Raw genomic sequence first — 26,702 nt, forward strand, 5'->3', positions numbered from 1 at the left:
TTTCAAGTTGTTGGATTCTTCTGAAAGCAGATGAATTGACGTAATAAAGGATTTTGCCTAATACACAGTTGAGATTTCCCGCCATTGTTTTTCTATTCCAGGTTGTTTTCTTCCAAATAGCGTTTCTGTTCAAAAATCTGTTTGCCATCAAACCCTGGCCACACATGGTCGGTTTATCAAAGCATAGTTCAGTCAAGCACATGCAGCCACCTGCATGTGCTTGACTGAGGATTGATATAGAGGGAGGAGATACAAAACTCTCCATTTTGCAAAACAGACTAGGTGTCAGAGTACCGCATTTTACCTTATGACTTACCCATACCAGACTCTGCAAAAATCCGAAGTGCTAGATGGCAGCAAAGGAATACAGAACAGGCAATCTATTTGTGCCTTCAAATTTTCCTCAGTACTGAACAAGCAGTCCTCATCAGTGCAAATGCCTTCATCAATTCTAGAAAGGGCCTCTAGGATATCTAAAGCCAGATAAGGAATTAAGATTACTTTTTATTAGCAGAGCCTCATGAGATGTGTTTGATAGAAATACACAGGGAGCTACAAAGACTTCAGTAGAATGACTGACTGGCCTGAAAAACAAAGCAACTTGTGTCAACTTGGTCTTCTTGTGTGTTGTTCCTCATTAAAGGGCTGGTCCTGTGAACTGATATAGCTGTTTTTGTTTCTATTGATATAAACTGAGCAACTGTGTATATATTGCATTCATTTTGTGTGTGAATATAAATAAAATAAACTGTCCAATTAAACAATGAGGTAAAGTAAAAGTATCTTAAATGTCTATTTCTGATGACTTCATAGACAACTCCATGTACTTCACTTGACAATAGTATAGATATGATTTGATATTTCTTCTTCCCAAACATTTTGTTGAACTTCCCTGTCTAAACTATAACTGGGTAATTTCCTAATGACTTTCATCCAGGTATTAACCATGTCCACCAAGTTTAGCATTTTAAGATCAGGCAAGGTCAGCTAGGTGGTATCGCCAGTTACCTCAACTATTTTCCTCTTTAATCAAGATGAAAACACTTCTGAAATACCATATTTTGTTTTTAAAAAACACCCTTTCCTCAACTCTCTTCCTCTCGTGTACACTGGGAGTATAAACCTCAATTTCCTGTCAAAAGATTATTGTAATCTCCAACACTTTTGGATGGGAGGTTGAGAAAAGGCTGTTCCAAGTTTCCACATCTTCCTTGAAACATGAAATAAAATATCTCGTGAAGGGCAAACTCCTGGACATATGGGTGGGTCATCTGAGGTGCCACAAAATGGTTTTTGAAGAGCAGGAACCATTATTTGTTTCTACTGATTTTGATCAAGATACATTAGTTGTAACCTGAAATTGTTGGGGGGCACGGAAGAATGTATTTGTACATTGCTAACACATTAAAATCTTATTGTTTTAATTTAGAGCAGTATTTCTCAATCTTGGAAGCTTGAAGATGGGCCCTGCTGGCTGGGGGATTCTGGCTGGGGGATTCTGGGAGCTGAAGTCCACCCATCTTCAAGCTACCAAGGTTGAGAAACACTGATTTAGAGACTCCCTTCTAAAAAAATAAAACTCTTGTTTCCTAGGAAGAGGTTTGACTGCCTGGCTGCTCTTGCATTACTGTATTGTTAAGTTTCAGCAAGGCCACCTGTTCAAGGAGGAATGGCATGCCCTCTTCCACTCTGTGCATTTCTTGGTAAGGTTGAAGGCCTTCCCTCAGTCAATCAGCCAAGTCTCTTGTCCACAGCTGCTTGGACTTGGGCAACTAAAAAGATGGACCCTCAGAGAAAAGGACGGCCCTTACAAGTTCCACCAGATAACATTTCCACATTCTGGGAACTTGCCTTTTAGCTGCAACAAATGAGCCTGAAACCCTAAATTCTTGCTGATGAAAACAGGGCTAGACAATAAGGTCGCCCCTGCAGAAAGTCCACAGACAGCCTCAGCGTCTTGTTTTGCTCTGCCAGTTGGGAAATTAAAGGGACCGGCCACTTTCCTAACCCGGGGCCCTGGCCAGCCCCCCCCCCGCCCTATTCACTCAGCCGGTCCCACCGACCTTCTTCGGGCCTTCCCGCTGCGTGTGTGGGTGGGGTGGGGTGGGGGGGATGCTAGGCCTTTGCACTCCCTACCGGTAGCCTTGAACTCGGTTTCGGCAGGCCCTGGAGCGCCAACAGGGGGCACGGCTACAGCTTTTTCCAGACTGGCTTCCTGCCTCCGGATCCAGAAGTACAACAGAGGGTTGCGGAAGAAGCAGCGGTTGTTTTCCACGTGGTGGATCAGAGCTTTCAAATGGCTTTTAAAGTGCAAGGGAAAGGATCGCCGCCAGCAGGCAAGGCCATCCTGTGGTTTCCTAAATATGAACTCAGGTAGCTCTGGGTTTATTTAACACATCGCGCGGTACAACAACTCGTAGTTTAGCAAGTATCCCAGTCTCCGCCTTCTGTCCTTCCCATCAGTCAAGAAGAAACTTGGATTCTTGGGCACCAAACGGAACCAGTTGAAAAACGTGGGCAGACGTCTTTGGGAGCACACAGTAGGGAAGCCAGAAAAGAAACACCCTAAATGGCTTGCATGTTACTGATGCCCCGCTGCCGGTATACGCTAATCTGGATTTTCCCCACCCCCGCCTCCCCCCAACATAAAAATTAGCCAGTCACATTTTAGCCTATGTGTGCTAGTGAAATTGGACTAATTCAATCATAGGTAAAACTGTTCCATGAACGTTCTGGGAAGTGTAGGACCTTCCAAGCCACGTCCTCCACGCGCCAAAGGAAGGGCCCCGGCGGTTCCCGCCAGGGGTAGAAAAATTTAACAGTAACAGAGTTGGAAGGGACCTTGGAGGTCATCTAGTCCAACCCCCTGCTCACGCAGGAGACTTGGGGAAAAGTGAGGGAAAGCTGCGCATAACTGCAAGCTGCCTGGGACATTGTTCTCAAGAGTTATTTTTAACTCTTAAATTGAGGACCCGGATTGTGGGAGCAATAAACCAACTTTGTATAGAACAACACCGCTTGGGGGGGGGGCAAAGCCCTAATAAGCAGGTATATACAAAAAAGTATGCAGGCTATTGCTATAATGCATTGTAAGCCGCCCTGAGTCTACGGAGAAGGGCGGCATATAAATTGGACTAATAAATAAATAAATAAATCGTGATAAGTTGTTGACTATAAACCATAATGTCTGGGTTCACATGAGCCAACTGAGGAGTGAGGGGATAACGTTTTGGTTTAGCCGATATGCGAAATTTCATTCGGAATCGATTTTTTTTTACCATGCTGCATAGCTAACAAGGCTTTTCCACTGTTCCCTAATGTAAGATGAGTGATTTGGCGACTGTTGCTATTCGGTGGAGAGAAGCAGTCAGTCTGCAATTGCTCGGAGAGTGCCTTCTTATCTGGATTGCTCGCTTTCGAAGGGTGACACGCGATTTTCAGCTCAGTTCTGCTTTCGAATCCACGACCTCTGCTTCCAATACTTCCCCTGGGAAATGAGGGCCCTACCCAGAGCCTGCTCTCCTCCTACTAGACCAAACCAATCTAGTCAATCCTCTCGCAGATGGACACTGCGGAAACCCCTGAAAGCAGATTTGTTACTTGTCCTATACATTGAGAGAGAAATCAGCTTTGCTGATGGAGCGGTTATGGAGTTTGTCTCCAAGTATACCAAATCTATCAAGCACCTATGCTTTTAAATTCCAGTTGAAAAATAGATCTTATTTTTTTCTGAAAGATTTGACATATATTTTCGTCGTTATGAAATGCTGCTAATGTTCCAAATGGAATTCCACTTAATAATTACATATGCGGAGATGGGAATTAATGTTATTAAGTGTTATTATTGTTAATAAGCCAGCTCCTTGGGAAAAACTCGATAGATGGACGAAAATGCCAAATCGAATCTAAACGTCTGACTGTGAGCCCAACCATTATAAATAATAGCGTCCCTTTAAGCAGGATAATACATCCTTCCGGCTTTTTTATTTCTTTTTTAACCAACTAGGGTGCGCTAATGAGCCGGGTGTTTACTTACCCGGTTTTGAAGTTCGCAGAAACTTCTTTTCTCTTGATGAGTTAATGGCATCTCCGTTGCCTCCAGAGTCAACTCTACAATATGTAGATTTGCTACCAAATATTTCCGAAGCAGCGCCTACGGTAACAAGCGGCCCTGGGAAATCAATAGGACGATGTAAGAAACGCGCAACTAAGAACTCAATGGATGAATCAATAGCTTTCCGAACCGAAGTGTTTGATATTGGTGGAAACAATCGTGTGTGCGTTTGTGTATGTGTGTCAGGGAATCAGATTTACAAGCGTCGTGTTTCATCGAATTTTAATGTTTGTAAGCCGCCCAGAGCCGCCTCTAGGCGAGATGGGCGGCAAACAAGCTAAATAAATAAATAAATAAATAAATAAATAAATAAATAAATAAATAAATAAATAAATAAATAAATCTTCAAAACTACACGCCTTATTACAGAAAGGATTGACTTTTTAATATTCAAAATTGTTAGGCGCCAATAAAAGATTGTGGAGCACTGTCTCCTCAGTATGACTTGAAGGAAAGTTCTACCGAGACTACTTGTCTAGGGCTGGGTTACCACCCACTTGTAGGCAACAATCAATGCATGTTTACCGAAGCGATTTCTCTCCTCCCTCTTCCCCTCCCCACGATCGCTTCGAGGAGGCGGGTCTTCAACCACAGCGTTAAAAACATTTCCATTGTAATCACTTGGCTTTTTTTCCCCCTCCTGACTTTTTTTTTTCAACACACAATTCCCCCGAAATGGCTTATTGGAAAACCTTAACACACTCCTCCGATTTCCCATTTGTTCCCAGGCGAGATAATTTCAGGCTAGCTTTAAGGAGGTTTTAAAGGATTAAAGGGCATTGTCACTGAAACCGGGGCAAAAATATCAAAAGGAGGTGGGGAGGGGGAGTTGATTCAAAGTAGTGACATCTTGGGTTCTTTGTCAGGAGTAAATCTTCCATGGCAGATTAGGATCTCTACTCCCTCTAGTCCAAGAATATCCAAAATAAAACATCTTTAGCTTATAGCCCTGTGCTTACAGAGAGCACGGCAGACTTCAATGAGATTCATTTTTGAGAAAACTCCTATAGCCTTGGGCTATCGTGGTTTTTTTTTTTTTTTCAATTAAGGAGAGTTCAGCACAGAATCCATGCCCACCCTCCCAATTGTGGAGATGGATGATACACTAGAATGTGCTCTCCCCAGCTCTTTAGGAAGAGAGGAGGCAGACGGTTAGCCTTTTGGTTATCTTGGGAACTCAGCTTCAGTTTGACACACATACACTTTCAAGACCAGATCGCAATTTTAGCTGACAATTGATTGTGAGCAATACAACTCTGAGAGAACTCAAACTTAGCTCTTCTAGAATTGGGATTCTATTGCAGCTTTTCTTCTGCCTGGAAAGGTTATGAAACCTGCACCAAATTAGAGGAACTGAAATGTTATTGGATAAACATACCATATTTACCAGTTGCACTTTTTTCAATCTTTAGCCAGCTTTCTGAATGTTGAACCATTACTGGCTTTCTAATCAAGTCGTATAATTTTGTTCTAAAATGCTATAGGCATTTAACACTGGATGTTTAAATATATGCCACCTACATTTTAAAATGTTTGTCTGATGTTGACCTGCAGCTCAAATGCATGCCATTTTTAGTTACAAATTGTTCATTTCCACATGATAAACTAGAGGGCGTTTTGCGAATATTTAGCCTTAAAATAACTGCTGAGAAATTAACTAGGACTTTACAAACCTGAAACCAAAAGACAATCACATTCCCACAAATGGTCCTTCCTAAGAAACAGTTTAACATTCTAGAATCGATCAGCCAAGCCACAGGTTGCCAGAGAGGGGAGAATATTTAACAAAATTGTGGTCCTCATTTCTGTTTTTGTACATATCTAACTCAGTTCTAGTTTAATTTTCCTCATTTTCTAAAAATACTTGCAGTCCATTTCAAAAACAATGGTAAATAATGCTAATGCTAGTTTTTAATGAAAAGGGAGATGCCTGGCTATATGCAGCTCTTCTCAGAAGTAAATGTTCTTGAGTCTTACCACCAGATAAGTCAAACTTACAGACAGCCCAGGGGAGATGCAGTTTCTTGGAAGATGCTAAGTACAGAAGCTCTGGCAAAGTTACTGAGGACAACTTGATTGGTAAAAGCAGTTACCGTGCAGGATCTAATTTACATTAATTCTGGTACAGCAAAGTGCTTTTCTGGTCAAGATATCGTACAAGCAATACTTTTAAATGCACTTCCTTTATCTTACAATAAGCTTTCATCTATTTTATAGATATTGAACTATGAAGTACAGATTAATAAAGGAATACATAAACATTGTTCAGACATTTTACCTTGATTTTCTACATCCTTGAAAGGAACTATTCATAAGTAATTAAATGTATGACAGCCCAAATTTGTACATAGTACAGCTAGGTCCCATTAAGTATTAGGGTAGAGCAAACAGTAGGGTTGATATATCAAGTATCTAACTTTTACCATTTGTTTTACGAGTGTGAAAAACCAAGGGGAAATAATAATCAGACTTGTAAGAAACTAGCACCTTCACTTCTACTGGAATCTAATGAATTCTTCTGCCTTCTTTTGGGCAGAGTTGGTGGGTGGGTGAGGCAGTGTCTACATTTCAGAGAGTGTGACTGAGAGGTTAGAACTGAACTGCATTAGTTTAAAAGCAGTAATTAAACAGTAAAAGTAGTTTACTTTAGAGGATATGCCACCTCAACAACTTTTCAGCAAATGTACTGGGCATAGCTGCATTAGAGGAGGGGAAGGGATAAAGGAATAAAAAGAGGCCAAACCCCTTGCCCACTCCACCATGACTCTCAACTACTATACTTCACAAAATAGATTTTTTTATTAAAACTAGAAGAGCTAAAGGCATTCATTAAGTGCCTCTCCCTCCCAAAAAAGCAGACAGTGATGTCAGGAGAGACAATTCTATCAAAAATACACAGTTCAGGGTTGTCCTCATAAGCAAATATCATAGTGGGCATAATCTATACAGCCAAAGTGTAACATTACCAAGATTAGGCATGTGCTGCAAATCTCATTAAGTACGGTTGCCTTCCTTTTGTGAAAGCAATAGTGGCAAGGATATTTAATTACAGTTACTTTTGGCTGGAGCCCTAAACACATGACAAATCTCTGCCTCAACAAGCTCACACGCTTTAAGCAAAATAGGTGGCCAGTCATACCTGTCTTATTGATGCCCACAGCAGGTTCCTTTTCTCATTAAAGTGGGTGGCACTGTCTGCAGCTGTGGTTTCCTTTAACACCTCTCCTACTCCAGTTCTTCCTGCTCACTCTGTGCCTGCCTGGGGCTCCTTAGTTTAATTTAATGTAACCCTCTGAGGGCTAGGGCTATGTGGCCAGGCTGGCTTAATGCTGTATTAGGGAAGCATCAAAGTCAATTTATTGGTTTGGGGATAACAATCGAGATATAAATACAGATACATACACACACACGTGCACACACACATTCTTTTCCAGGTGCTTGCAGCAGAATTTCTTCTGGATAACTTGAGGAAGGGAAGGGAAAGATTACCTTGCTACCATGAACTCAATGGACCAGCACCATTTCTGTGTAAGCCTGAAGCCACAATTCTGCAGCACTCTTTGTTTGTTCAGTATTTCTAGAGGGGAAAAAAAAAACAAAATCCAAAAGTTAGGCTCATCCTATTTACTTAAATAATCTCAGATATTGGCTTTTGAACCCAGAAAGAAAAAATATATAATTCTAACACTTGTCAAATAGAAGGTCATACATTTAAATATACAATATCAGCCATAAAGGTTGCCTTGAGACTTTGAGCCAACTTTTAATTTTAGGATAATCTCCCTCACAAGACTGTTTTGAGAATACAATTCCCAGAGCAGGGTTTTCTGCCTTTAGGATCCCTGGAAGAAAAGTGGGATATAAATTCAATAAATGAACTGCTTCACGGTTTAAAATTGGAATATCTTAACTATCGTTGGAAATGGTTAAGAGGTGGAATGCACAAATTAAGTAACGTTTTTTCCACCCCCACCCTCACCCCCACCCCACCCCCTACAAATGGAAATCTCAAGTTAGTTAGTTTCCTTCCTCCCTTTTTCTTTGTCAAAGAATAATTTATGGGCGGAATTCTCTAGAGTATTTCAGTAAAGGAAAGTGATGAAGCCAGATAGCATTATAACTAGCCGCAATTATTAACATACCACGGTTTAAAACAGTCCTGACTGATTTGGGAAACTTGGGGCTTTTCCCTCTTTTGCGGAGCAGGAGACCAGTGGCAGGTGAAAGCGATCTGCGGCTGGTTAATCCACTCCTGTTACAGGGAGCAGGGAGCTCAGAGTATGCCTTCCAACTCAGGTCTGGGATATGGTTTCCCAGCGGTGCGGAGTTTGCTTTTTGTCGGGGGGGGGGGCGGGGCGGGGCGGGAGAGATTTTACTGTGATTAATGTTCAGCAAAGCCTAGAGAGCACTTCTGTTCCTCCTCCTCCTCTCCCTCCCGCCCCCTTGGATGTATGATTAGCACACGAGCTATATGTTGCTTTACTTCGTCTACCTGCAGGAACTGAAACTTGACGAACTTGTCAAAGGAACACAAACAGAAATGACAACCTTACTCACCCAAAGCTTTGGGAGCGTTTGAAAATGAGATTACACCACAAGGAGAGAGAGAGAGACTGCCTTTGCTCTCCCGTCCCCAGCCTTCATCGATTTGTTCCTGAAAAGCCTGCGCATTTTTATAACAGCTACAGCCGATTAATATTGCATTAACCCCTGTTTTAAAACAACCCAAAAGCACCAGAAACCCACACCCCATCAAAGCCATGTATTATTCAAACAAAGGTAATCAGAGACTCTATATGTGTATATATGTTAATGGGCAAAAGAGAATCCTACATTGGTGACACTGCCCTCGAAAGGAAAAGGGACTAGAAATGCTTCTAATATTTAATTTCAGATCTGTAGTTTACCTAATTTGAGATTAAAAGCAGTCACGTCTTTGAAGCCAGACACTCAGTATAAATGTACAGTTAAAATATTCTACTCCAGAGTCCCCAGATGAGGCCCTCTCAAGTCCCAGGCTTCATTAAATTTTAATTATCATCCCAGGCTTGAGCAAGGAAAAGGGAAGAGATTGTCCACCTAATTACAATTGATAAAAAACCCCTCGTTTTTCCTCTCTCCAGTATGTGTTTAATAGCTTATTTTATATGCTAAAGCTTTAAATGCAAGAAATGAGGCAATCACACATTATAGATTATAGGTCTCCTCTATCCAAGATACTCCTTTTAAAAAGCTGGAGTCAGGGGAAAGGGAAACCCTAACATGAGCTCAGAGCAAGATTTGGAGGAAGATCAATGAAAAAGATGACTACCTCCTTAATTAGGTTCCTGCAGTTATGAGGTGGGTGCTTTATTGTAGCTGAAACAAAGCCCAGGCTTTTCTTAGTTGAGAAAACCTTTCCCTTTTGTACTAAGAAAAGCATAAGTTTTCTATAAATCTATTTCTGAACCTCCAATTCCTCTTCTTAAATTTGTGTTTAACAATTTCCTTATCAACAAAATAAAAATAGGGATTAAGTAAACCTTATGTCTGACAGTTTTGTTAAAAGCCAGTCTTTCTTTCTTTTTTTCATTCCTTTAACTGTTTTGGCTTTCTAAGCAGCTTCCTATTACCACCACTTAATTTTATTTCCATTCTCTCCAAGTTAAATAGAAAGGCCAGGCTCACAAGGGAGCTGCCATGTGCCTACAGACTAAGGATGTCAAGCAAAGCCTTGCTGTGCAAAGTTAATTTCAATTCCCGAGGAGGGTTTCACATTCCAGCTTGCTGTGACCTGCAGTAATTAGCTGAGATAACGAATGATTACTTACTTATTCCTTGTAATTATCTGGATTTAATAATTCGCTGTGTAATTTATTAATTCTCCCATAATAGCCTTTAAGTGAATGGCTCATTTAAGTGGGCCAAGAGGAAGTGAAAAGATAAAAGACTTCACAGGACTTACGTGAGGCCTCTGGTCTTCTGTCATTCTTCAGGATTTTTTTTGTACTTGCTTTCTGGAACGTTTCCAAAATGCCTGATTGAGCCTTTCATCTCTGCATAGGTATGCAATTGTCACGCTTATTCTCCTTCAATGTGGGCTGTATTTATGAATTCCAAATTGGCTTTGTTTCAGGAAGGAACAGTAACTGCTTTGGTAATTTAAAAATAAAAACCATATTTTGGATGATAATGACTTCTTAGCAGTTGTATTTTAACTCTTAAATTTCTAGGTCACAGATGCTCCCTATTGGACAGTAGAAGAAATGAGCAATCAAGGTAGAGTCAGGCATTTTTTATGGAGTAAAATCATAAAGTCTGCATCCTTCTTTCTTTCCACTTACATAGAAAAGCCTTATTGGCCTTACACACACACCACACACACACCACACACACACCACACACACATACACCACTGCTTTCTATTGAACTATCTATGCATATGTAGTTCTTTGACCCTTGCTGGCTGCTCAAGTTTTGATATAAGCTAATCAGTTAATATATTTTGCCTTTTTTGTCCACAACATAGAACAAAATAATACAGCATGATTGTTAATATTATTTCATTGTAACATCTGTCCTTATAAATTTTGTCCAGAATTTCTATGTACAGCTAAATTTAACTGGATGTAGTTTTTACTGAAGTTCTATTTACTTTGGGACAATTTTAAAGGATCCACACCTAACCCAGGCCAGTACATGTATGTTTATCACAAAGATTATTTTAAAAGAAGCAAAGTCATAATGTAGTTACATTTCTGTCCAAGAGTCCCTGAAAATGAGATGTGTAAACAGAGTCCCAACCTTAGCATTTGATCTCCCTGCCCAATTTTCAGAATAATTAGATTCTAGACCAGAAAAGCTGCACGGTTCTGAGGATTCACAAATATTTTTAAGGATCTTACTGATGGATTTTATACTTGATTGGGTTGAAAGAGAAGCAGCGTTCAGTAATAGCAAGCTTCAAGCTGTGCCCATTTGGCTGTTCAAAGTATCTTCAAAATAACATTTCAGTAACCAGAAGCAGATAAATATTAAATGGCAATGTTGAAAAGAATTGATTAACTCTTTCCTTTGGTATCAACACCACTGCCTTACAGCGTATTGAAATAATCTGTACCTTAAAGTAGTTTTTTTCAATTTACATTTCGTTTATCAGACATGGCTACTCTTAGGGAAATAGGATTTTAGAATCAGGCAATTAATCCTTTTGCACTGTGTTGTGATTAAACATTTGTAAAAGTGATCTCAATTTAAAAAGCAAGTGATAGAGAAATATTTCATTATTTGAATTCACAGGGTGCTAAATTGATGTAGAGGAAGTATTACTGATTATCTAATCATGAAATGACCGTCATACTCTGAGACATCACCCAAGCAGTAAAACGTGTATTAACTGTATTAACGCTTGGGTGGAGGGAGGGAACGGGAAGTGCTATCCTAAACTTGCATAAGTCACATGCCTAGAGTCTGTGGATTTATGCGAATATATTAGACGGGTTTCTTTCAAGATTCTCCCCCCCCCCCTTGATATTTTGTTTTCTTAAGCATAGCTATAATAGACTATGGGAGGGGGGAATCTATGATTAAATGTTTTCTCTATAGAAAATAGCTGCTCCCTTCACCTTTTTGCCCCCCCTTCATCATCCCCATTTCCCCTACACTCCGCCTCTTTTCCCCCATTCCCTTTCCTTCGACCTCGCTCTCTCCCTCGATGAGCCGGAAGAGACAGCCTCTGGCAAACAGGCAAGATTGAACTGAGAGTAAGAGAGCGCCGAGGAGCTGTCCTTGGTCCTGAAAGCGCTGGCTGCTGTGCGCAGATGCTGCTGTAGCTTTCTAATCGCTGTCACATAAAATAAAAGGTGGAAAGAGGGGGGAAGCAGGCTGTTTCAATACATACATACATACATACATACATACATACATACATACATACATACATACGCACACATATACACCTTCGTGCGCCTATACACTCACAAACTCGCACACACGACTTTTCAGTTACTGTTTTCTCATGGATTACAACTTCTATTTCTGGAATTAGGTGGCATTTCAAAGCATACTACCTTTGATTCTTTTTTAAAAATTCCAACCGAAAAACAGCACACTATTGTCTCAATTCACACTCGCTGCATCAAAGACCTTAGTTCCTTGGGCAACAAGGTTACCAATTTATACATCTTAGTTTGATCCTCTAGAAGACAGCATATGCCAGTTGAATACCTTGCTCTGGTTGCTAGATCTTTATAGCACAAAGGCCATGTTCTGCAGGGTATTTATATAACTCTTTCAGGGCTACCTTTTGATCTCATGGTATAGCTTTAATTTAGCTCTTGATCCAGGTGATTTATGATCATTTATCAAATACAAGAGGAGATGAAAAGTGGGAATGTTTTCTTTAGGGAGTCTGGCAGAGGTGGAGTAAAAAAAAGAACAATCTGCTTTCTCAGTCTTTTCCCTTGAGTGTCTTCTCTCTCTTTATTGGAATAAGGGGTTTTCCTCCTTAAATTAGGAGGCTGAGGAAGTTTCTCCATAGAAATATATTTTACAATTTATTTCAAATTCTGATCACAATTTGATCTTTCTCTTCAAACATTGCCATCTTAAGTATCACTTGCTTGGGAACAACTCTGTTTTACCTCCTAGTCAATGTATTTAAATCAGCAGCATATATTTACTATAGGACAGATTTGTTTAGATATGGGAGAGATAATTTTTATTTTCTAGTTCTTAAAGCATTTTAATTGCTTCAGGAAATATGGACAAGTAAATAAGCAAGCAAGCTTTTTTCCCCCTTCTGCCTATCCTTTCCTGTGGATTTCCATCTATTTTTTAATTTGACTATTTCTGTGATTGATGCTGCGGTAATAGTGCTGAATTCTTGAGGCTCAATCATTTTTACCACCATCTTTCAGAAGCCAGCTAGCAAGATAGGATAATTGAAAAGCTCCCTTCCAACATACTTAAGCCTGTTTTACATTCTGCAGTTTTACAACCTGGTTATCTAAACCAATTCTTACTTTGAAAGTGTTCTTCATGAGCATCAACTCTATATTAAAGATTCACATAAAGGAAAAAAAAGTAATACTTTCATTGTCCAATAAATATAAATATCTAAGCATAATCTAGTTGTCTCTCAATGTGAAATAAGAAAACATTGAAATAGTTTGATCAGTAAAATAGCTGTATAGGAATTATTAGCAAAAAATCCAAGACCTATTTAAATCTGGAATAGCTGCCACAGTTTGATTCTCTGATCCTAACATACTGATTTAGCAATAACAACGAATATTATGAATCTGTTGCCATGCAAATGAATATCTATACTTATTCTGGAAGTGCTTCAGGTTCAGTAATACAATCTATACCTGGAAAAGGAACCTGAAAAACATAGGTTTGTCAATAAAATGTTAAAATATTTTTTTAATGAAAGACAATTAGACAACATTTTGAGTAAATTAATACATTGCCATAATAATAATTTCTATTAACAAAACAAATTGTTATAATGTACAGAGGTAAAACTTCAAATAACTTTTAAACATAACAGCAATACAGTGAAATCCGTAAGAATATAATTGTATGTGCATCAGTCTCAAATGAATCATTTACAATACATAATGGTACCGCAATCTAAGTACCTGTGGGTGAGGGAAGGGAGACCCAAAAGAATTATACCAAATAATGTGGATTTACAAACAGTGCACTGTCTCTCTTTCGGTCCACTCACTGTCTCACTCTCCTTTACTCTTTCTAATATAGTTTTGGCTTTTCTACCTATAAAACCTTCAAACATAACGCAAATCTATTGCAAACAAAGGGAATAAAAGAGTAACTAGGAGATCTGAACAACGAGAACTAGTGTCGGAATCTAGAATAGACAATACTTGAATGAAAGGAAATCCAAAGCAACAAAGCCACCACAGCCACTTACTCAAGTGCTTCTTTTTAAAGTAGTGCGTGTGGTGGAGGCTGTGGAATCTATGTGGGGGAATCCCCATTAAATATGTAACGCAGTCAACAAATACCTCCTTGGACAAGTGAGTCAGACTACACAAACAACGCAAGACAGCCACTATAGAGTGAGAACGCCTCACAAATAAGAATACTCATATCTTAATTTTGGGAACATATACAAATGGCTCAAGAGGAAGTTTTGTATAAGAAGGAAAAAAGCGCAAATTCATAAACTCTACTAACCAACATAAAATAATTAATTTACATTAACCATACTGTTTTATTTTACTTTTTTTAATCAAGCCTTTGATGAAAGAGGTGCAATTAATTAGGATGAGCACAAAATGAAGTTACTAGAGAGATAAATTAATAATTTACAGGAGTTTGGCAGTAGTCTAATAATAGCTCTTAAAAGTTCTTAAAAGCACAGCAGGATCAAATTTTCCCTCTGCATTTTTTCAGAGGAGGAAATGGGTAATAACCACAGTAAAAATATATCTATATATATTTATAATATGCTGTCTAATGACAGAGAAACTGCCATCTATTTTTTAAAAAATCAAAATACTTTTGAGATGCCTCTCTAATCTAGATTAAAGTTTCAGTCTCTCTAATCACTTAATTTTTTTTAAAATCCTGAAAAATAGCTGTAAAGGGTACTTTTACATCTCAGCAAAGGTGATGTCTTTTAAGAATAAAAACAATTCTTACTTGATATGTCTTCCGTCCTTTATAGAGTTCTTATCTGCCTTCACAAAAATCAGTCTCTTTGATGCCAATTTAAGTCTGAGCCTGCAAACCCGATAAAATCTGCTGCCAACTTTCTAAACTTGGTATTTTGTCCAGTCACAGTCTAACCGCATCTCCATCGGATTCTTTTTCTGAACCTTGGTCCTCTCTCTTTCCAGGAAAAAGAAATAGAAATGTTTTTTCTGTCTTTTTGATATTTATTTCCTCCCCCTAAGCAGAAAGCTTTCCAAAGACTAAATCCCAGCAGAGTATTTCATCCGCTTCTGTTTCTGCCTTTGGTTGCAGAACCAGACTCGGACCACATTCTTCTTGAGGTCCAATTTCTCCGCGATGGCTGCAATTTTTTCTGAGGAAGGTCTCGGTTGGATAGCGAAATAGGCTTCTAGGGACCTCTTTTCAGGAGCAGCAATTGAAGTACGTTTCCTTTTCTTCTCTGCTCCATTGAAGAGCTCTGGTTTGGTGAGCTTCTCCCGGTGTGATTTCTCTGCTTCTTCCAGCCATGCTTGCAGGATGGGTTTGAGAGCAATCATATTGTTGTGGGACAAGGTGAGGGATTCAAACCTGCAGATGGTGCTTTGACTTAGGGATCCCACCCCGGGGATCTTGAGGTTGGCCAGGGCTGAGCCCACATCAGCTTGAGTCACCCCTAGTTTGATCCTCCGCTGTTTGAACCGTTCTGCAAAGGCTTCCAAATCCCGTGGATCTGCATCCACATCGCTCATGCAGCCCATGTGCGAGGGTAGCCCGTGGGCGTGCGCCATGCTGAGTGCTGCTTGGTGCATTGGATTCATGCTGCCCATGTGAGGGGCATGGCCTGGTGTGGAAACCACTGACCCATCGGGGCCTGTCATGGCACCCAATGCCAGTCCTGGTGTGATGTGTTCCAAGAGTTCCCCTTCCAGAGCTTGGTGAGGTTGGTGGTGGTGATGGTGGTGGTGGTGGTGGTGGGTGCCAGACAGGGCAGAAGGGTGCGAGATGGGCACCGAGGACGAAGATGCAGCCGAGGTGCAGGGGATGGTGTTCATGGTGTGATAGGTGGCGTCAGGTTTGAAGGGGCTGTGATGTGGTGGGTGGTGATGGTGGCTCTTGCCTGGCGACACAATGTCTACTGCAGCCAGGGCTTCTGCGCGGGCTAGTAGACTCTCGTCTAGACCTCCGAAGATGTTGCTCTGAAATTGCAAATAAAAGGCACACATTACTGCTGCCAAGAGGGAATTCCACTCTGTTCTCCTTGGAGTGCCATGCAAGCCAACCCTATCCCCCGTTGAAATGAGTTGGAGGGTGGTAGAAATAGGAAAGGAAGGAGAGAGGGAGGAGAATTGGAAGGAACGAAATAAAGTGGGAGGTATGAACGGGAAGAGAATGGAAGATAGATAACGGTGGGAACAAGGAAAGAAAGAATGGTTCGATAATGGAAGATAGATGATGAAAGAGAGTAAAGGGAGTGAAGAGTAGGAGAAGAGAGAAAGCAAGTAACAGTAGGACGAAGTAAGGGCCAGGGGCAGAGGGAACGCAAAGCAGCTCTTCTCTCTCTCTCTTTCTCCCTCCCTCCCTCCCTCTCTCTCTCTCACACACACATACACACACAGAGCCGCAAATAGCCTGGCTCGACTAGCACCCTGGGTTATACTAGTTCGTGGGAGTTCTCTTGAAAGCCTCTGTAGGTTTTGGGGAGGGCGGGAGGGTGCCGGACTGATTTGCCGTCTCCCAATGAAATAATCATGTATCCGGGAAGAGACCGAGCGGTTATTTCTTCTTTCCTGATGCTGCTCTTCTTTTCCCTGCCCCGAGAGCGACCTACCGGCGGGGTGGGCAAGCAGGCGCGGCGCAGGGCCTCGGAAGCGCTGCTGCTGCTGCCGGCGCTATTGCTATTCGAAGCGTTATTCCGGCCGCTGCCCCCGCCGCTGCCCCCGCCTGCAGTGCTGCTGCTGGGCGAGCTGGCTGAAGCTGCTGCGGCGCCGGCAACCGAAGAGCTGCAGGGCGAGGCGGAGTGCAGGGCCGAGTACTTGGGTTCGTGAAGGCTGCCGCCGCTGGCATGAGTCATGCTGAAGGGCTGCTTGCTGTTCAGGGACATCATCATCATTGTGGCGGCCGGCGATCCGGGTCCGAATCCGAGTCCGAGTCCGAGTCCGGAATGCCGGCGAGAACAAAACGGCGAAGAGGCGGGAAAAGACGCGCGCTGAGAAGTTACTGCAACCTCTGCCACACAAACTGAAGGGCGCCTGCCTAGCTGTCTCCCTCCGGTTCAGCCGCCACCTCTCGTCTCGCTCCGCCGTCTAACTACTCCCCGACAGCTACCCCGCCGGACGCTCCGTGCCTCCTCCCTCGCTCGCGACTCTTTGGGGAAAGTCTCTTCCCGCCCCTCCTTCTCCGTTTTCCCTTCTCCTCCTGCCTCTTGTCCTCAGCTGAGGGTCCCCTTGTTCCACCTGCCCCACTCTTTGCTATCCGGATAGCCCTCCCTTCCTCTCCAGAGAAGCCTTCGGAACCTAACTGCGGCTGGAGCAACAACAGCCCCCAAGGTTGCTGGTCTGCCAGTTACTCCTGCCTGCCCTGCTCCAATTCGAGGGGCGCCCTATTGTTCTTGGCTCAACCGCCCTTCAGCAGCCGGCTGCGGTACACCTTGGCCTGACAGGTGCCTATCCGCGAGAGAGACCCCGGAGTAACTGTGCTGTGTGACTCTTTCTCTCTCCCTCTGTTTCTTGCTGCTCGCCACCCATTGGATGGCGGCAAAGCTGGGGCTGACTGGGGAGAGGCGCATGCGTCCTGCGAGAGCCCGTGCGGGGCGGCGCGAGCCGCTGAGCGCGAAGCGAAAGCTTGGCGGGGGCGAAAGGCATCTGAGTGCGCGCTGCTATTATCCTCACCCCACGTGTATCCACATGGGTAGCTACCCGGCCGTGCGCTCATGGATGAAAAGACCGGCGTTTACATAACGCTTGAAAAGAACGGCGAGACGTATCAAGAAAGGAAGTTTCATTAGAAATATGTGGGCGGGAGGTGTGAAAACGGTGTGAGAAAACAGTGTGGGAAAGTGTGTGAGAGATTGTGTGGTGACGTGAAAGCGGGGAGAAAGGACTTGAGGAAAAAAAGCAAAACGCTTGTGCTGAAGTCGAAGTGAAATGTGAGGGGGGAAAAAGCGCGGGTAAAAAAGTCGCGCCTTGGCCTTCTTTTCGGCTAGAAAAGTGTCCGGTGGCTCCTCGGAGACGGAAGGCTGGGTCTGCCGAGGGACCGCTATTTGGAACGTATCTCTGAGGCGGTTCCTTTGAGCTTTCCTGGGAGTAGGGCTGTGATTGAAAGGTCACCAAAATCATGCTGCTTTGGAGTAGATAACTTTTGAATCGGCTCCTTCTCCGCGCCTGTTTCCTGGTGAATGAACTTTGGAGACCGTACCTGTAAGGACAACCTTTCCCAAACCTCAGTCCTGCGAAACGCCTTGAATTACAACTCCCATGGCCTCCGAACATAGGACAAGACAGCCTAAGCTTTTGCGGGTGGGTGATGGGCGGGAGGGAGGGAGGGAGGGAATGAAAGTCAAAATACTTTTAGACGGCCCCAGTATGGGGAAGGGCGATGCGGAGCAAGGGTGGCACGACTGAGAGAAACATTCGCCCAGAGGTTGGAGCGAAAAGGCGTGTGGAGACATTCTGAGAGCCTTTCACTTCGAATGACCGTCATTCATTCGCCACCACACTGAAATTAGAGAGGGGGCGCGAGGGGGAGAGATGCCCTAAGAGACCCCATTGCGCAGATGCAGCGGGGAGGACTCCTCACCGCCTCCTACCCCAACACACGCATATACGCCCCCCCTCCCCGCGCGCACATGGCGCCGTCCCAATGAGCGGCTGGCACAAGCCGGGTAAGTTGTTGCCGGCGCCCGATTTTATTCTGCCGCGCGGGCTCCTGGGAGTTTGCTCTCGCTGCTCCGGCTGCTGCCCCTTTCTCCGGTGCAGGCGCGCGCCGGAGCGTGTGGCCGCCGACACCGCTGCTCCTGTTCTTCAGTCACTCCCACGCCCGTCAACCTTTGTCTCGTTGTGGGTGCCTTAAAGGGTAGGAGCTGCGGCGGGTAGGAGGACTAACCGCTGCAGCGAAGACCGCTGATGGTTATGCTTCTTGCCAACCGCCAGCAAGCCTTTTTTTTTTTTTTTAACTGAGCTGTGCCTCCCAGTTTGGCCTTATGCCTTTCTGCAAGGAATTCCCAAGCTTTCCACTGGAGCGCTTCAAGCTGACGGCAACGCTGAGGGAATTGAACGCCTCACCTACAATAGGCAGGTTTCCTTGGGCAACTCTTCTCCGCTTTGACGCCTTAGTACTTCATGAACTACGTACGCCTCAAGGAAGCCACGCTTAGGTTCAGAATTTCTGACTTCAAAACTAAACAAGTGTTTAGGGCTATTAAAGTGACAACGGTTGGGCTCCGTCTTTAAAATATCTGTGGGGTTCGGCAGGTGTATCTGCTAAGACCGTAGAGACGCTATTGCTTTGATGGCTGTTTAGAACCTCCTGAATCATAGATACTTTAAGACCTGGTTGCCGGGACAGTGGAAGATCCCACTCTTGTGGCCTTTCCAAATACACCCAGTTGGTCTCTGCGTGAGACAGAGCGCTGGTTTCTCTGAGCCTATTAGCCCAATCTTATGTTCCTGCGCTATTTTTAATTTCAGTGCAGTAGGCTTTTTTTTCTTCTCTCTCCTCGTCCCCCTCCTCTTTTTCTTTAATTTCATACAAGGCAGCTTTAGTGAGTTTCTCACCCCAGACTGTAGGCTTTGTAATTTTCAAGGAAATAAATATATAAATGAAAATCCATTGTATCAGCTCTCACTGTCGCCAGCTCAGTGAAATGAAATAAATCAAAGTTAAAAGCTTGAGTATCATTTAATTATTGTGCGAACAGCGCTTGGAAAGGAGTGGAACAACATCTCTAAACAAATTATGGCCGGGCCAGGAAGGAATTATTAGATTGAAATTTCATTTAGGCTCCGGAGACACGGTGCTTCAATATGTAATCTGTTATGCCTCATCTGATTTGTATGCTTAATTCAGCTTGACGAATTTATTAGTTTTCATAATAGTAAAAAAAGAAGAAGAAGAAGCCACACTATGGGCTAATGCATTGTGTGTACTATAAATTGTATGTACCCGTTGAAAGCCTGAAGTCTATAGAAATCTTTTATTAATGACATCATAGAAAGGAAACAGATTCTTGCAAGCCTTTAAGGAGTTCATACCAACCCTCCACATGGCTGTCTTGGTAGGCCATTACCATATTGTGATGCTAATTAGGCTACTTTATCAGTGATATAATTTCAAACTTTAAATTATGTTCTAATTAACAAGGGTTGTCCAATTTGCTTAATCTCCAAAAGGCTTTTGGCTTGTCTAATTAGACTAAACTACTGAACATCTCAAAAGCCTAATAAAAATCCACAGATAATATTTTTGTATTTTCACTGTATTGTATTTAAAATAAATTTAGAAGGGAGAGCTAAAAGCAAGGAGAAAGTAGCTGGCATGCTCATAGTTATGGTGATCTGACAGGGAAGTTGTTTATTTGGTTACAGATATGGAATTTTAAAATAAACAAGAGCCATTTAGTACTTAAATTGAAGGAAACATTGAAAAATAAAAGCAAAGCAATTACGTTTCCCCAAAAGATTTAAAATAAAACTTTCAAATCCCTAATGTTACAAAAGATAACTAACAAGATGACCTGAATTTCATGCATGTTTCTCAAATGAACTTTAGAGTTTAAATACTGCTTTTAAAAATATTTGACCCCATGTATTGAATTTAATTACTTGCAATAGTTGTTTTAATGCATGCTGTCACTTGGGAGAACTGAGAATGCATATCGTTAATATGAATTAATCTTGATTTTAATAGCAACTGACAAGTGATCTCAAAAATGCTAAACACTTGTCACCACTTCCTACAATAAATGAAGGATTATAATATATTCATTAATAGAGAGTGTATTTGTGATAGAAGTAGGCAAACTTTGATGCTACGTTTAGTTAAGTTTATTTAAACCACCATTTCCATGGTTTTTTTCCCACCAAAGATCTGGCCAGGATGGAAATAGTTTCATTCACCTGCTATTAAGCTAGCCTTTCCCAATAAGTAGTCATGGAGATGATTAAGATTACAGATTTTATCATTCTCAGAATCATGGTCAATGAGTTTGAAGTGATTAGGGCTGTCGTTCAAAGTATTTAGAGAAATGCTGGGTTTTTAAATGTCTACTAAATAATCTGATCAGTTCATTGAAAGTTAGGTAGCTCAACAGTGATCTGATTTCAATCCTTGTCGGTAAATATGTATGATCCTCTTCTCAGTTAGGGTTGCAAACTTCCTTTTGGGATTGAGAAAGGACTTTGAAACAAATCCTCATGTCATCATTCAAGCCCAGAACAATTGATGAATAGGATATTCTAAACAAATTTATTCAAACCTCTGCGATTTCCTATTTAGTCATTTTTAAAGATTTTTTAAAAACAACCCTATCACCCCATCAAGGCAATAAAGCTGTGCCACCTGATGGAATATAGTTTGGACACCAATCATTGTGAGATTGTAGCCTCTGTGAATTTAGTAAGAAATCAGCTATAATCTTAATTCTATAGGACCCATCAGGCATTCCAGGGTAAACATATTGATAATTCTTAGTTCTGCAGAACAACAATCTTTATTGATTTCCACACTATTAAGGAAGGAGATGTTCTTATTTGAGGATTGGTACAAGTGATCAGAAAATCTGAAGACCAAAGGATTTAAGGGTACATTTGGATTTGGAGGCCTCCTTATCTGATTACACTTTATATATATTAGGTCACTGAATAGCCTTTGATAGAAGTGAAATGCAGCTATCCCTAAGCTGTATAAACCTTTTAGTACAAGAGCACCGCTGCCTTTGCAAGCCTTCCAAATCCACTAGTCTTCAGAATGGCCTCTCCACAAATGGATGTGACTAAATGAAATTAGAGCCATTCTTTCATTGCCTGACCTCCATGGACATCTGCACATAAAACTCTGTCACCTCTCATGTATCTCTGTTCTGATTTATGATTAAAATTTAAAGCAATACATTCATATTTTACTGAACATAATCTGCCAAATGAAATTTTAATCCACTAAAGATACAGGCTATATTCTTTGGAAATCCTACATTTGTTTTGCAGAAAGTTTGGTTGTAACTACTTTATATCTATTTTTTTAAATCAGAATATAACTGACAGATACCTTCCACTTTTTATAGCAATGAAGACATATTGGTTAACAGCTCCGTTTTATCTAGTGCATAAAAAAGTTAGACCCTGCCACATCACAGGTTCCCAGTGAAGGAACCTGATCAAAGAACTTCCTCACTTTCTTTGCCCCATACTAAAAATTCTCCTGGGACAATCTAATTATCAATTCCATCAAGAGACCAGATAAGGAAATCAACTCCAAGCTACCTTTATTGAAATTAGGCATAACAACATGATTTTTTTAATCTTGCAAGCCTGATTGTGCTGTATCTCATCCCTCCCAGCTCCCTCTTCTTATACCCCAGAGAATCAAGGAGCTGTTTGCTGCAGTTGCTTCGAAATATTACTCTTATTTCTCAGGGTTTAAAGTTTTTCAGCCCGTTTTACCTAGATAACAGTTCTTTCATATTTCCCACAACGTCATCTTTCGCACTCTATACAATATATACTATAGATTCTATACTGTGGCTTCTAGCGCAGGCGGTGAAATCAGACAAGCGGCATCGCAAAGCTTTAACATGAGTGCTGGCTCTACAGAACAATTTTAGGATCAGCACCCTGGACAGAGCACAGCCTCGGACGTTCTAACTCAGCGTGGAAAACAAACCGGCTCATCTTGAAAAGTTGCCTTTTAGGGTTTTTTTCTCGCGCGCTCACCTACACAAACACACAAATGCGCAGTAAAGAGGAGGCGTGAGTGAAGGAAATGCTTTTGCCCAACCCGACGCTAGGGGTTATTTCCTTTTGAGATGAAATTCTGCCATTAAACTGGTACTAGTTTCTCCGAGAAAGCCCTATTATGTTTCCAGCAGGTGGGTTTACTTCAAGCCAAGTGTTAACTGGTGGGAAACTAATTATAGAACAGATGACTGAGGAAGAAAAGAAGCCTGGCTTGCATGTCTCTTCTGTTCTTTGTACTCTGAAATAGAAAAAAGGACTGAGACAACCTGCTCAGTTTTTCTCTTGTGCACCAAGGAGAACTAGGATCTCTAGATTTTGGGAAGTACGACTTGAATTCAGGTCAGAGCTGAGCACTTTGCTCTCAACCCCACTCTTCCAGTAGCAAAGACAGTAGAAGGAATAAAAGGAACTACTCCTTCCCAACACGTTCAGAAGTACCTAACTGATTCTCATCAGGATAATGTCAGTGACATGAGCAACAAATAAGCTGAATCGTCGATCCTTTTCCAGATGCTGAAGTTCCTTTATCTCCCCCCTCCCCATTGATGCTTCTAGCCCAAAGAGCTACTCCTACACGTGGCCTCCAGGGAAAGAGGAGAATGTTGTTGAGCCTGCCTGGAGCTAGAGATTGGGAAGAAGTGAAAACAAGGGCAGGCTCAACCTTTCTCCTGCAATGTTACAGTCAGATTTGCACATAATAATAAGATACAGTTTGTTTCATCTAGTCCCCTGAATTTGTCATAATGACACAATCACTATAAAGATGTCATCTGAGAATCAAACTACTTACTACATTTTAGCTTGATACATGAATTTGTTCTGGATATCCACAAAATCAGGAAGCCAAGAAAGTGGAAAGTGAATTTGTAAGATTTCTCAGTGGTTGGAGAACATTGTTCTACCCAGAACTTTCTGAGAGCTTCAAACATATCTCCAGATGTCTATCTTCATAGGTCCCATAGATGGAGCATTATACAAGAGTAGCAGCCCACTCTTAACTTGGATTTAGTTCCATTGTGTTCAGAGCTTGCTTGCTAGGCAGGCATCCTGCAGTTATATCTATATTTATTGGCAAGTAAGTGTCACTTATTGCTTGAGTGTGTGTTTGTGTGTGGGGGAAGGGGAACTTATGAGGAAACATGCAGCACCTTTCTGACAGAGGTAAACTGATGCACTTTTACTTGGAAATTCTCTTAGAATTGGGACCATGAAATATGAATTATTTTGAGTCAGTCCATGCAGAAAACGATAATAAAATAACCCATTTTTCTTGCACACACAGATAACCAAATTCTTGAAGAGACTGCTGCAACTTCTTTTGGAAGGACAGGGATACATGTATGCACTTAAACTCAGCCTTTCAATTTTAGCCAGTACAATTATAATGTAACCAACGTTATAGCCCATGCTTGCCACATCTATTCTTCAGTACTGTAAATGTCCATGCATCTCTGCTAGGCTCCCTTGGAATTAATTGTTTTTGCTGCTGAAGCCTGATGTCCTTCCTTTCCAAGAACAGAGCAGTGAGAGTGGAGCTATCTTTGGCAATTACCTGCTAGTTGTTCCCTGGCCAGTGAATGTACCTTTTTTCTGAAGTTAAGTCAAGTCACGAAATCAAACTTAAAGCACGGAACAATCAATGAAGCTTTTTGCAATCTGTGGCGCCTTGTGCTTCCTGGCACTAAAAGAAATGCAAGAAATCGAAACGTAATTACTTGAAAGAAATCCAGAAATCCCACTGCATAATTTATCCAGGAGTTCTTGGGAGAGCTTGTCTTGAATGTATGCATTTAAACTCACTGCCTTTTGGCTACCTATTTGCTCACTTCTCTCTTTCCCCTCACCCTTAGCTGAATTTGTAATTGATTCAGCTCTTACATGTGTATACTGTTGGTTATTGGACCATTCTAAATTCTCCTTCTGTAAACTAAACAGGGAAGTTGGACTCTTCAAGAAACCTGATTAGTTGACAAAAATCATAATTGTTTGCCAGGGTCTTCCAAAATGAATTCAATAGAAATGTAATTCCCAGGTAAATGACAATTCTACAGATGCTTCAGAATCCTACTTGGTGGGAAACATGATGGAACATACTTCACAGGTTTCTGTGAAAAAATTAACCTGCTTTTTGATGGGACCTCTACACATTCAACTTCACTGGGATTCCCCATATCAGTTCAGAAACTTTAAAAGGGTCATATGCCCTTTTATTTTCTGCCTACTGGAAAATTTCAGATTTGGAGGAAAGGGAGAGAGAGAGAAATAATAATGTAAAGAGATCAGTTTAGAGAATGATTGCCATTGATCAGATAATGGACCAATTTGATGCATAAGACAGTCATCTAATGAAATGCAATGCATTCTTCCTTGGAAGAAATGGAATTCTAACTATTTTTCACATTAAACTGAGAAAACACAGATAGTCGTCTGAATAATTTCTGTTCCTTTCCAGAATTCATGATTTCTTTGGGGTTAAGGGTGAGAACTATAGGTCTTGCTGGACAGTACTCAGCAAATACTTGCTGGGTTTATGTTTCTTGGCAATTGATTGCAATTGCTAAGCAGGATATTTGAACAGGAAGTGTGTCAAGAAAGCTCAATTCACTTTGGTGCTGCTTTGTAGAGTTCTAGGAGCTGTTGCTCCAAGTCAGAAGCAAACTATATACTACTCAAAGTGTATTTGTACAGAATTTGTAGTAATGTTATCAAAGGAGAAAAAAATACATAAGGGGAACTCCCTAGAAACCCAACCATATTTCGATTTAGCTCCACAATAGTGAAAATACAATTTAAAAAATAAGGGTTCTAACAAAACAATTAATAATTAAAAAATAATTACTGAATGACTGTCCTTAGTATTCATAACCATTCATTACCTTAGACAAGGAAAATGGAACACAGCTAATGTGAAAAGGATGTGAGCAAACTGCTGATCAGGAATCAAGTGGAGTAACAATTATTGCCTTGGTGTACAGGATTGGGCAAAATAAATATATGAAAAACACAAGGATTTTTTTCATGTTGGGTTTATTTTTGTTGGTTCCCAGCTTACAATCTTCCATACTAGCAGGTGCTCAGCAATATAGGGCATAGGGCATAAGTTCTTCTATTTCTGATAACTTTTCATTCAGAAAGATTCATTAGCACACCCTTTCAAAACACATTACAAGAGAATGAAATACTTTTGTTTGTCAGATGTGAAGGGAGATTACACTTGAGTTTATTCAGATCCATTGTTGGCTGAATTTAACTACCGTATTTTTCTGAGTATAAGGTGCACCGTTTCCCCCCCTAAAAGGGGATGAAAATTTAGGTGTGTCTTATACCCTGAATGTAGTCCAGCCCACCCACTGGCCCCCACCCTTTGGCCTTTGCCTCCCAGCAGTTTACCTCCTTGCAGCAAGCAGCAAGAAGAAACAGCTTTCAGCTTCAGCACAGCCTAATTAGCACAAGTTGATTGAATCGGCCTCCTGACTCTCAGCTGTTTTGCTCTCAGCTGTTTTGCGCGGGCCTCTGCTGCTTGCTGCAAGGAGGTAAATTGCTGGAGCAGATGTTTTTTTCTTCTTTGTGCTAATCAAGCTATGCTGAAAATGAAAGTAAAGCAGGCTGTTTGCTGTTTGCTGCAACGAGGCAAAATTGCTGGGAGGCAGAGGAAGTGGCAGCGGTAGATTTCTTTTTCTTGTTTTCCTCACCAAAAAAGGTAGGTGCGTCTTATAGTCTGGTGTATTTTATACTCTGAAAAATTATGAAAGTGTTACAGATTATGAAAGTGTTCAATGTAACATGTTGTGTAGTGTTTATGGCCAACCCTAAAAGGTTAGAAGACAAAGTCCACAGGAAGAATAGCTTTCTTGAAACTAGCAACCTTTCTTAATGAGGATGTGAAGTATGTTTTGTAAGAAATTTTTCAGATGTAGTTAATTTCTCCACTAGTAATCAAGAATATTTTCATAGTATTACAGTATTCAATCAGTGAA

General features: G+C 41.5%; 1 protein-coding gene and 1 long non-coding RNA gene across 2 annotated transcripts; both read right to left on the minus strand.

Moving 5' to 3' along the window:
* Window positions 1-414: 414 nt before the first annotated feature.
* On the minus strand, window positions 415-7,697 carry LOC132710409 (uncharacterized). The gene is made up of 3 exons (XR_009621108.2): window positions 7,604-7,697; window positions 4,037-4,171; window positions 415-473 (listed from the first exon to the last, which is right to left on the minus strand). It is a non-coding gene; the product is annotated as an uncharacterized LOC132710409 (long non-coding RNA).
* Window positions 7,698-14,529: 6,832 nt separating this feature from the next.
* POU4F2 (POU class 4 homeobox 2) lies at window positions 14,530-17,496 on the minus strand. Its single transcript, XM_034401289.2, has 2 exons — window positions 16,605-17,496; window positions 14,530-15,972 (listed from the first exon to the last, which is right to left on the minus strand). The coding sequence occupies exons 1-2, from the start codon at window positions 16,884-16,886 to the stop codon at window positions 15,037-15,039; spliced, it is 1,218 nt and encodes a 405-aa protein (XP_034257180.2). The 5' UTR covers window positions 16,887-17,496; the 3' UTR covers window positions 14,530-15,036.
* Window positions 17,497-26,702: the final 9,206 nt, after the last annotated feature.

This window comes from Pantherophis guttatus, chromosome 8 (genome assembly GCF_059756535.1).
Source record: "Pantherophis guttatus breed Tessera chromosome 8, ASM5975653v1, whole genome shotgun sequence".
NCBI classification, from domain to species: Eukaryota; Metazoa; Chordata; class Lepidosauria; order Squamata; family Colubridae; genus Pantherophis; species Pantherophis guttatus.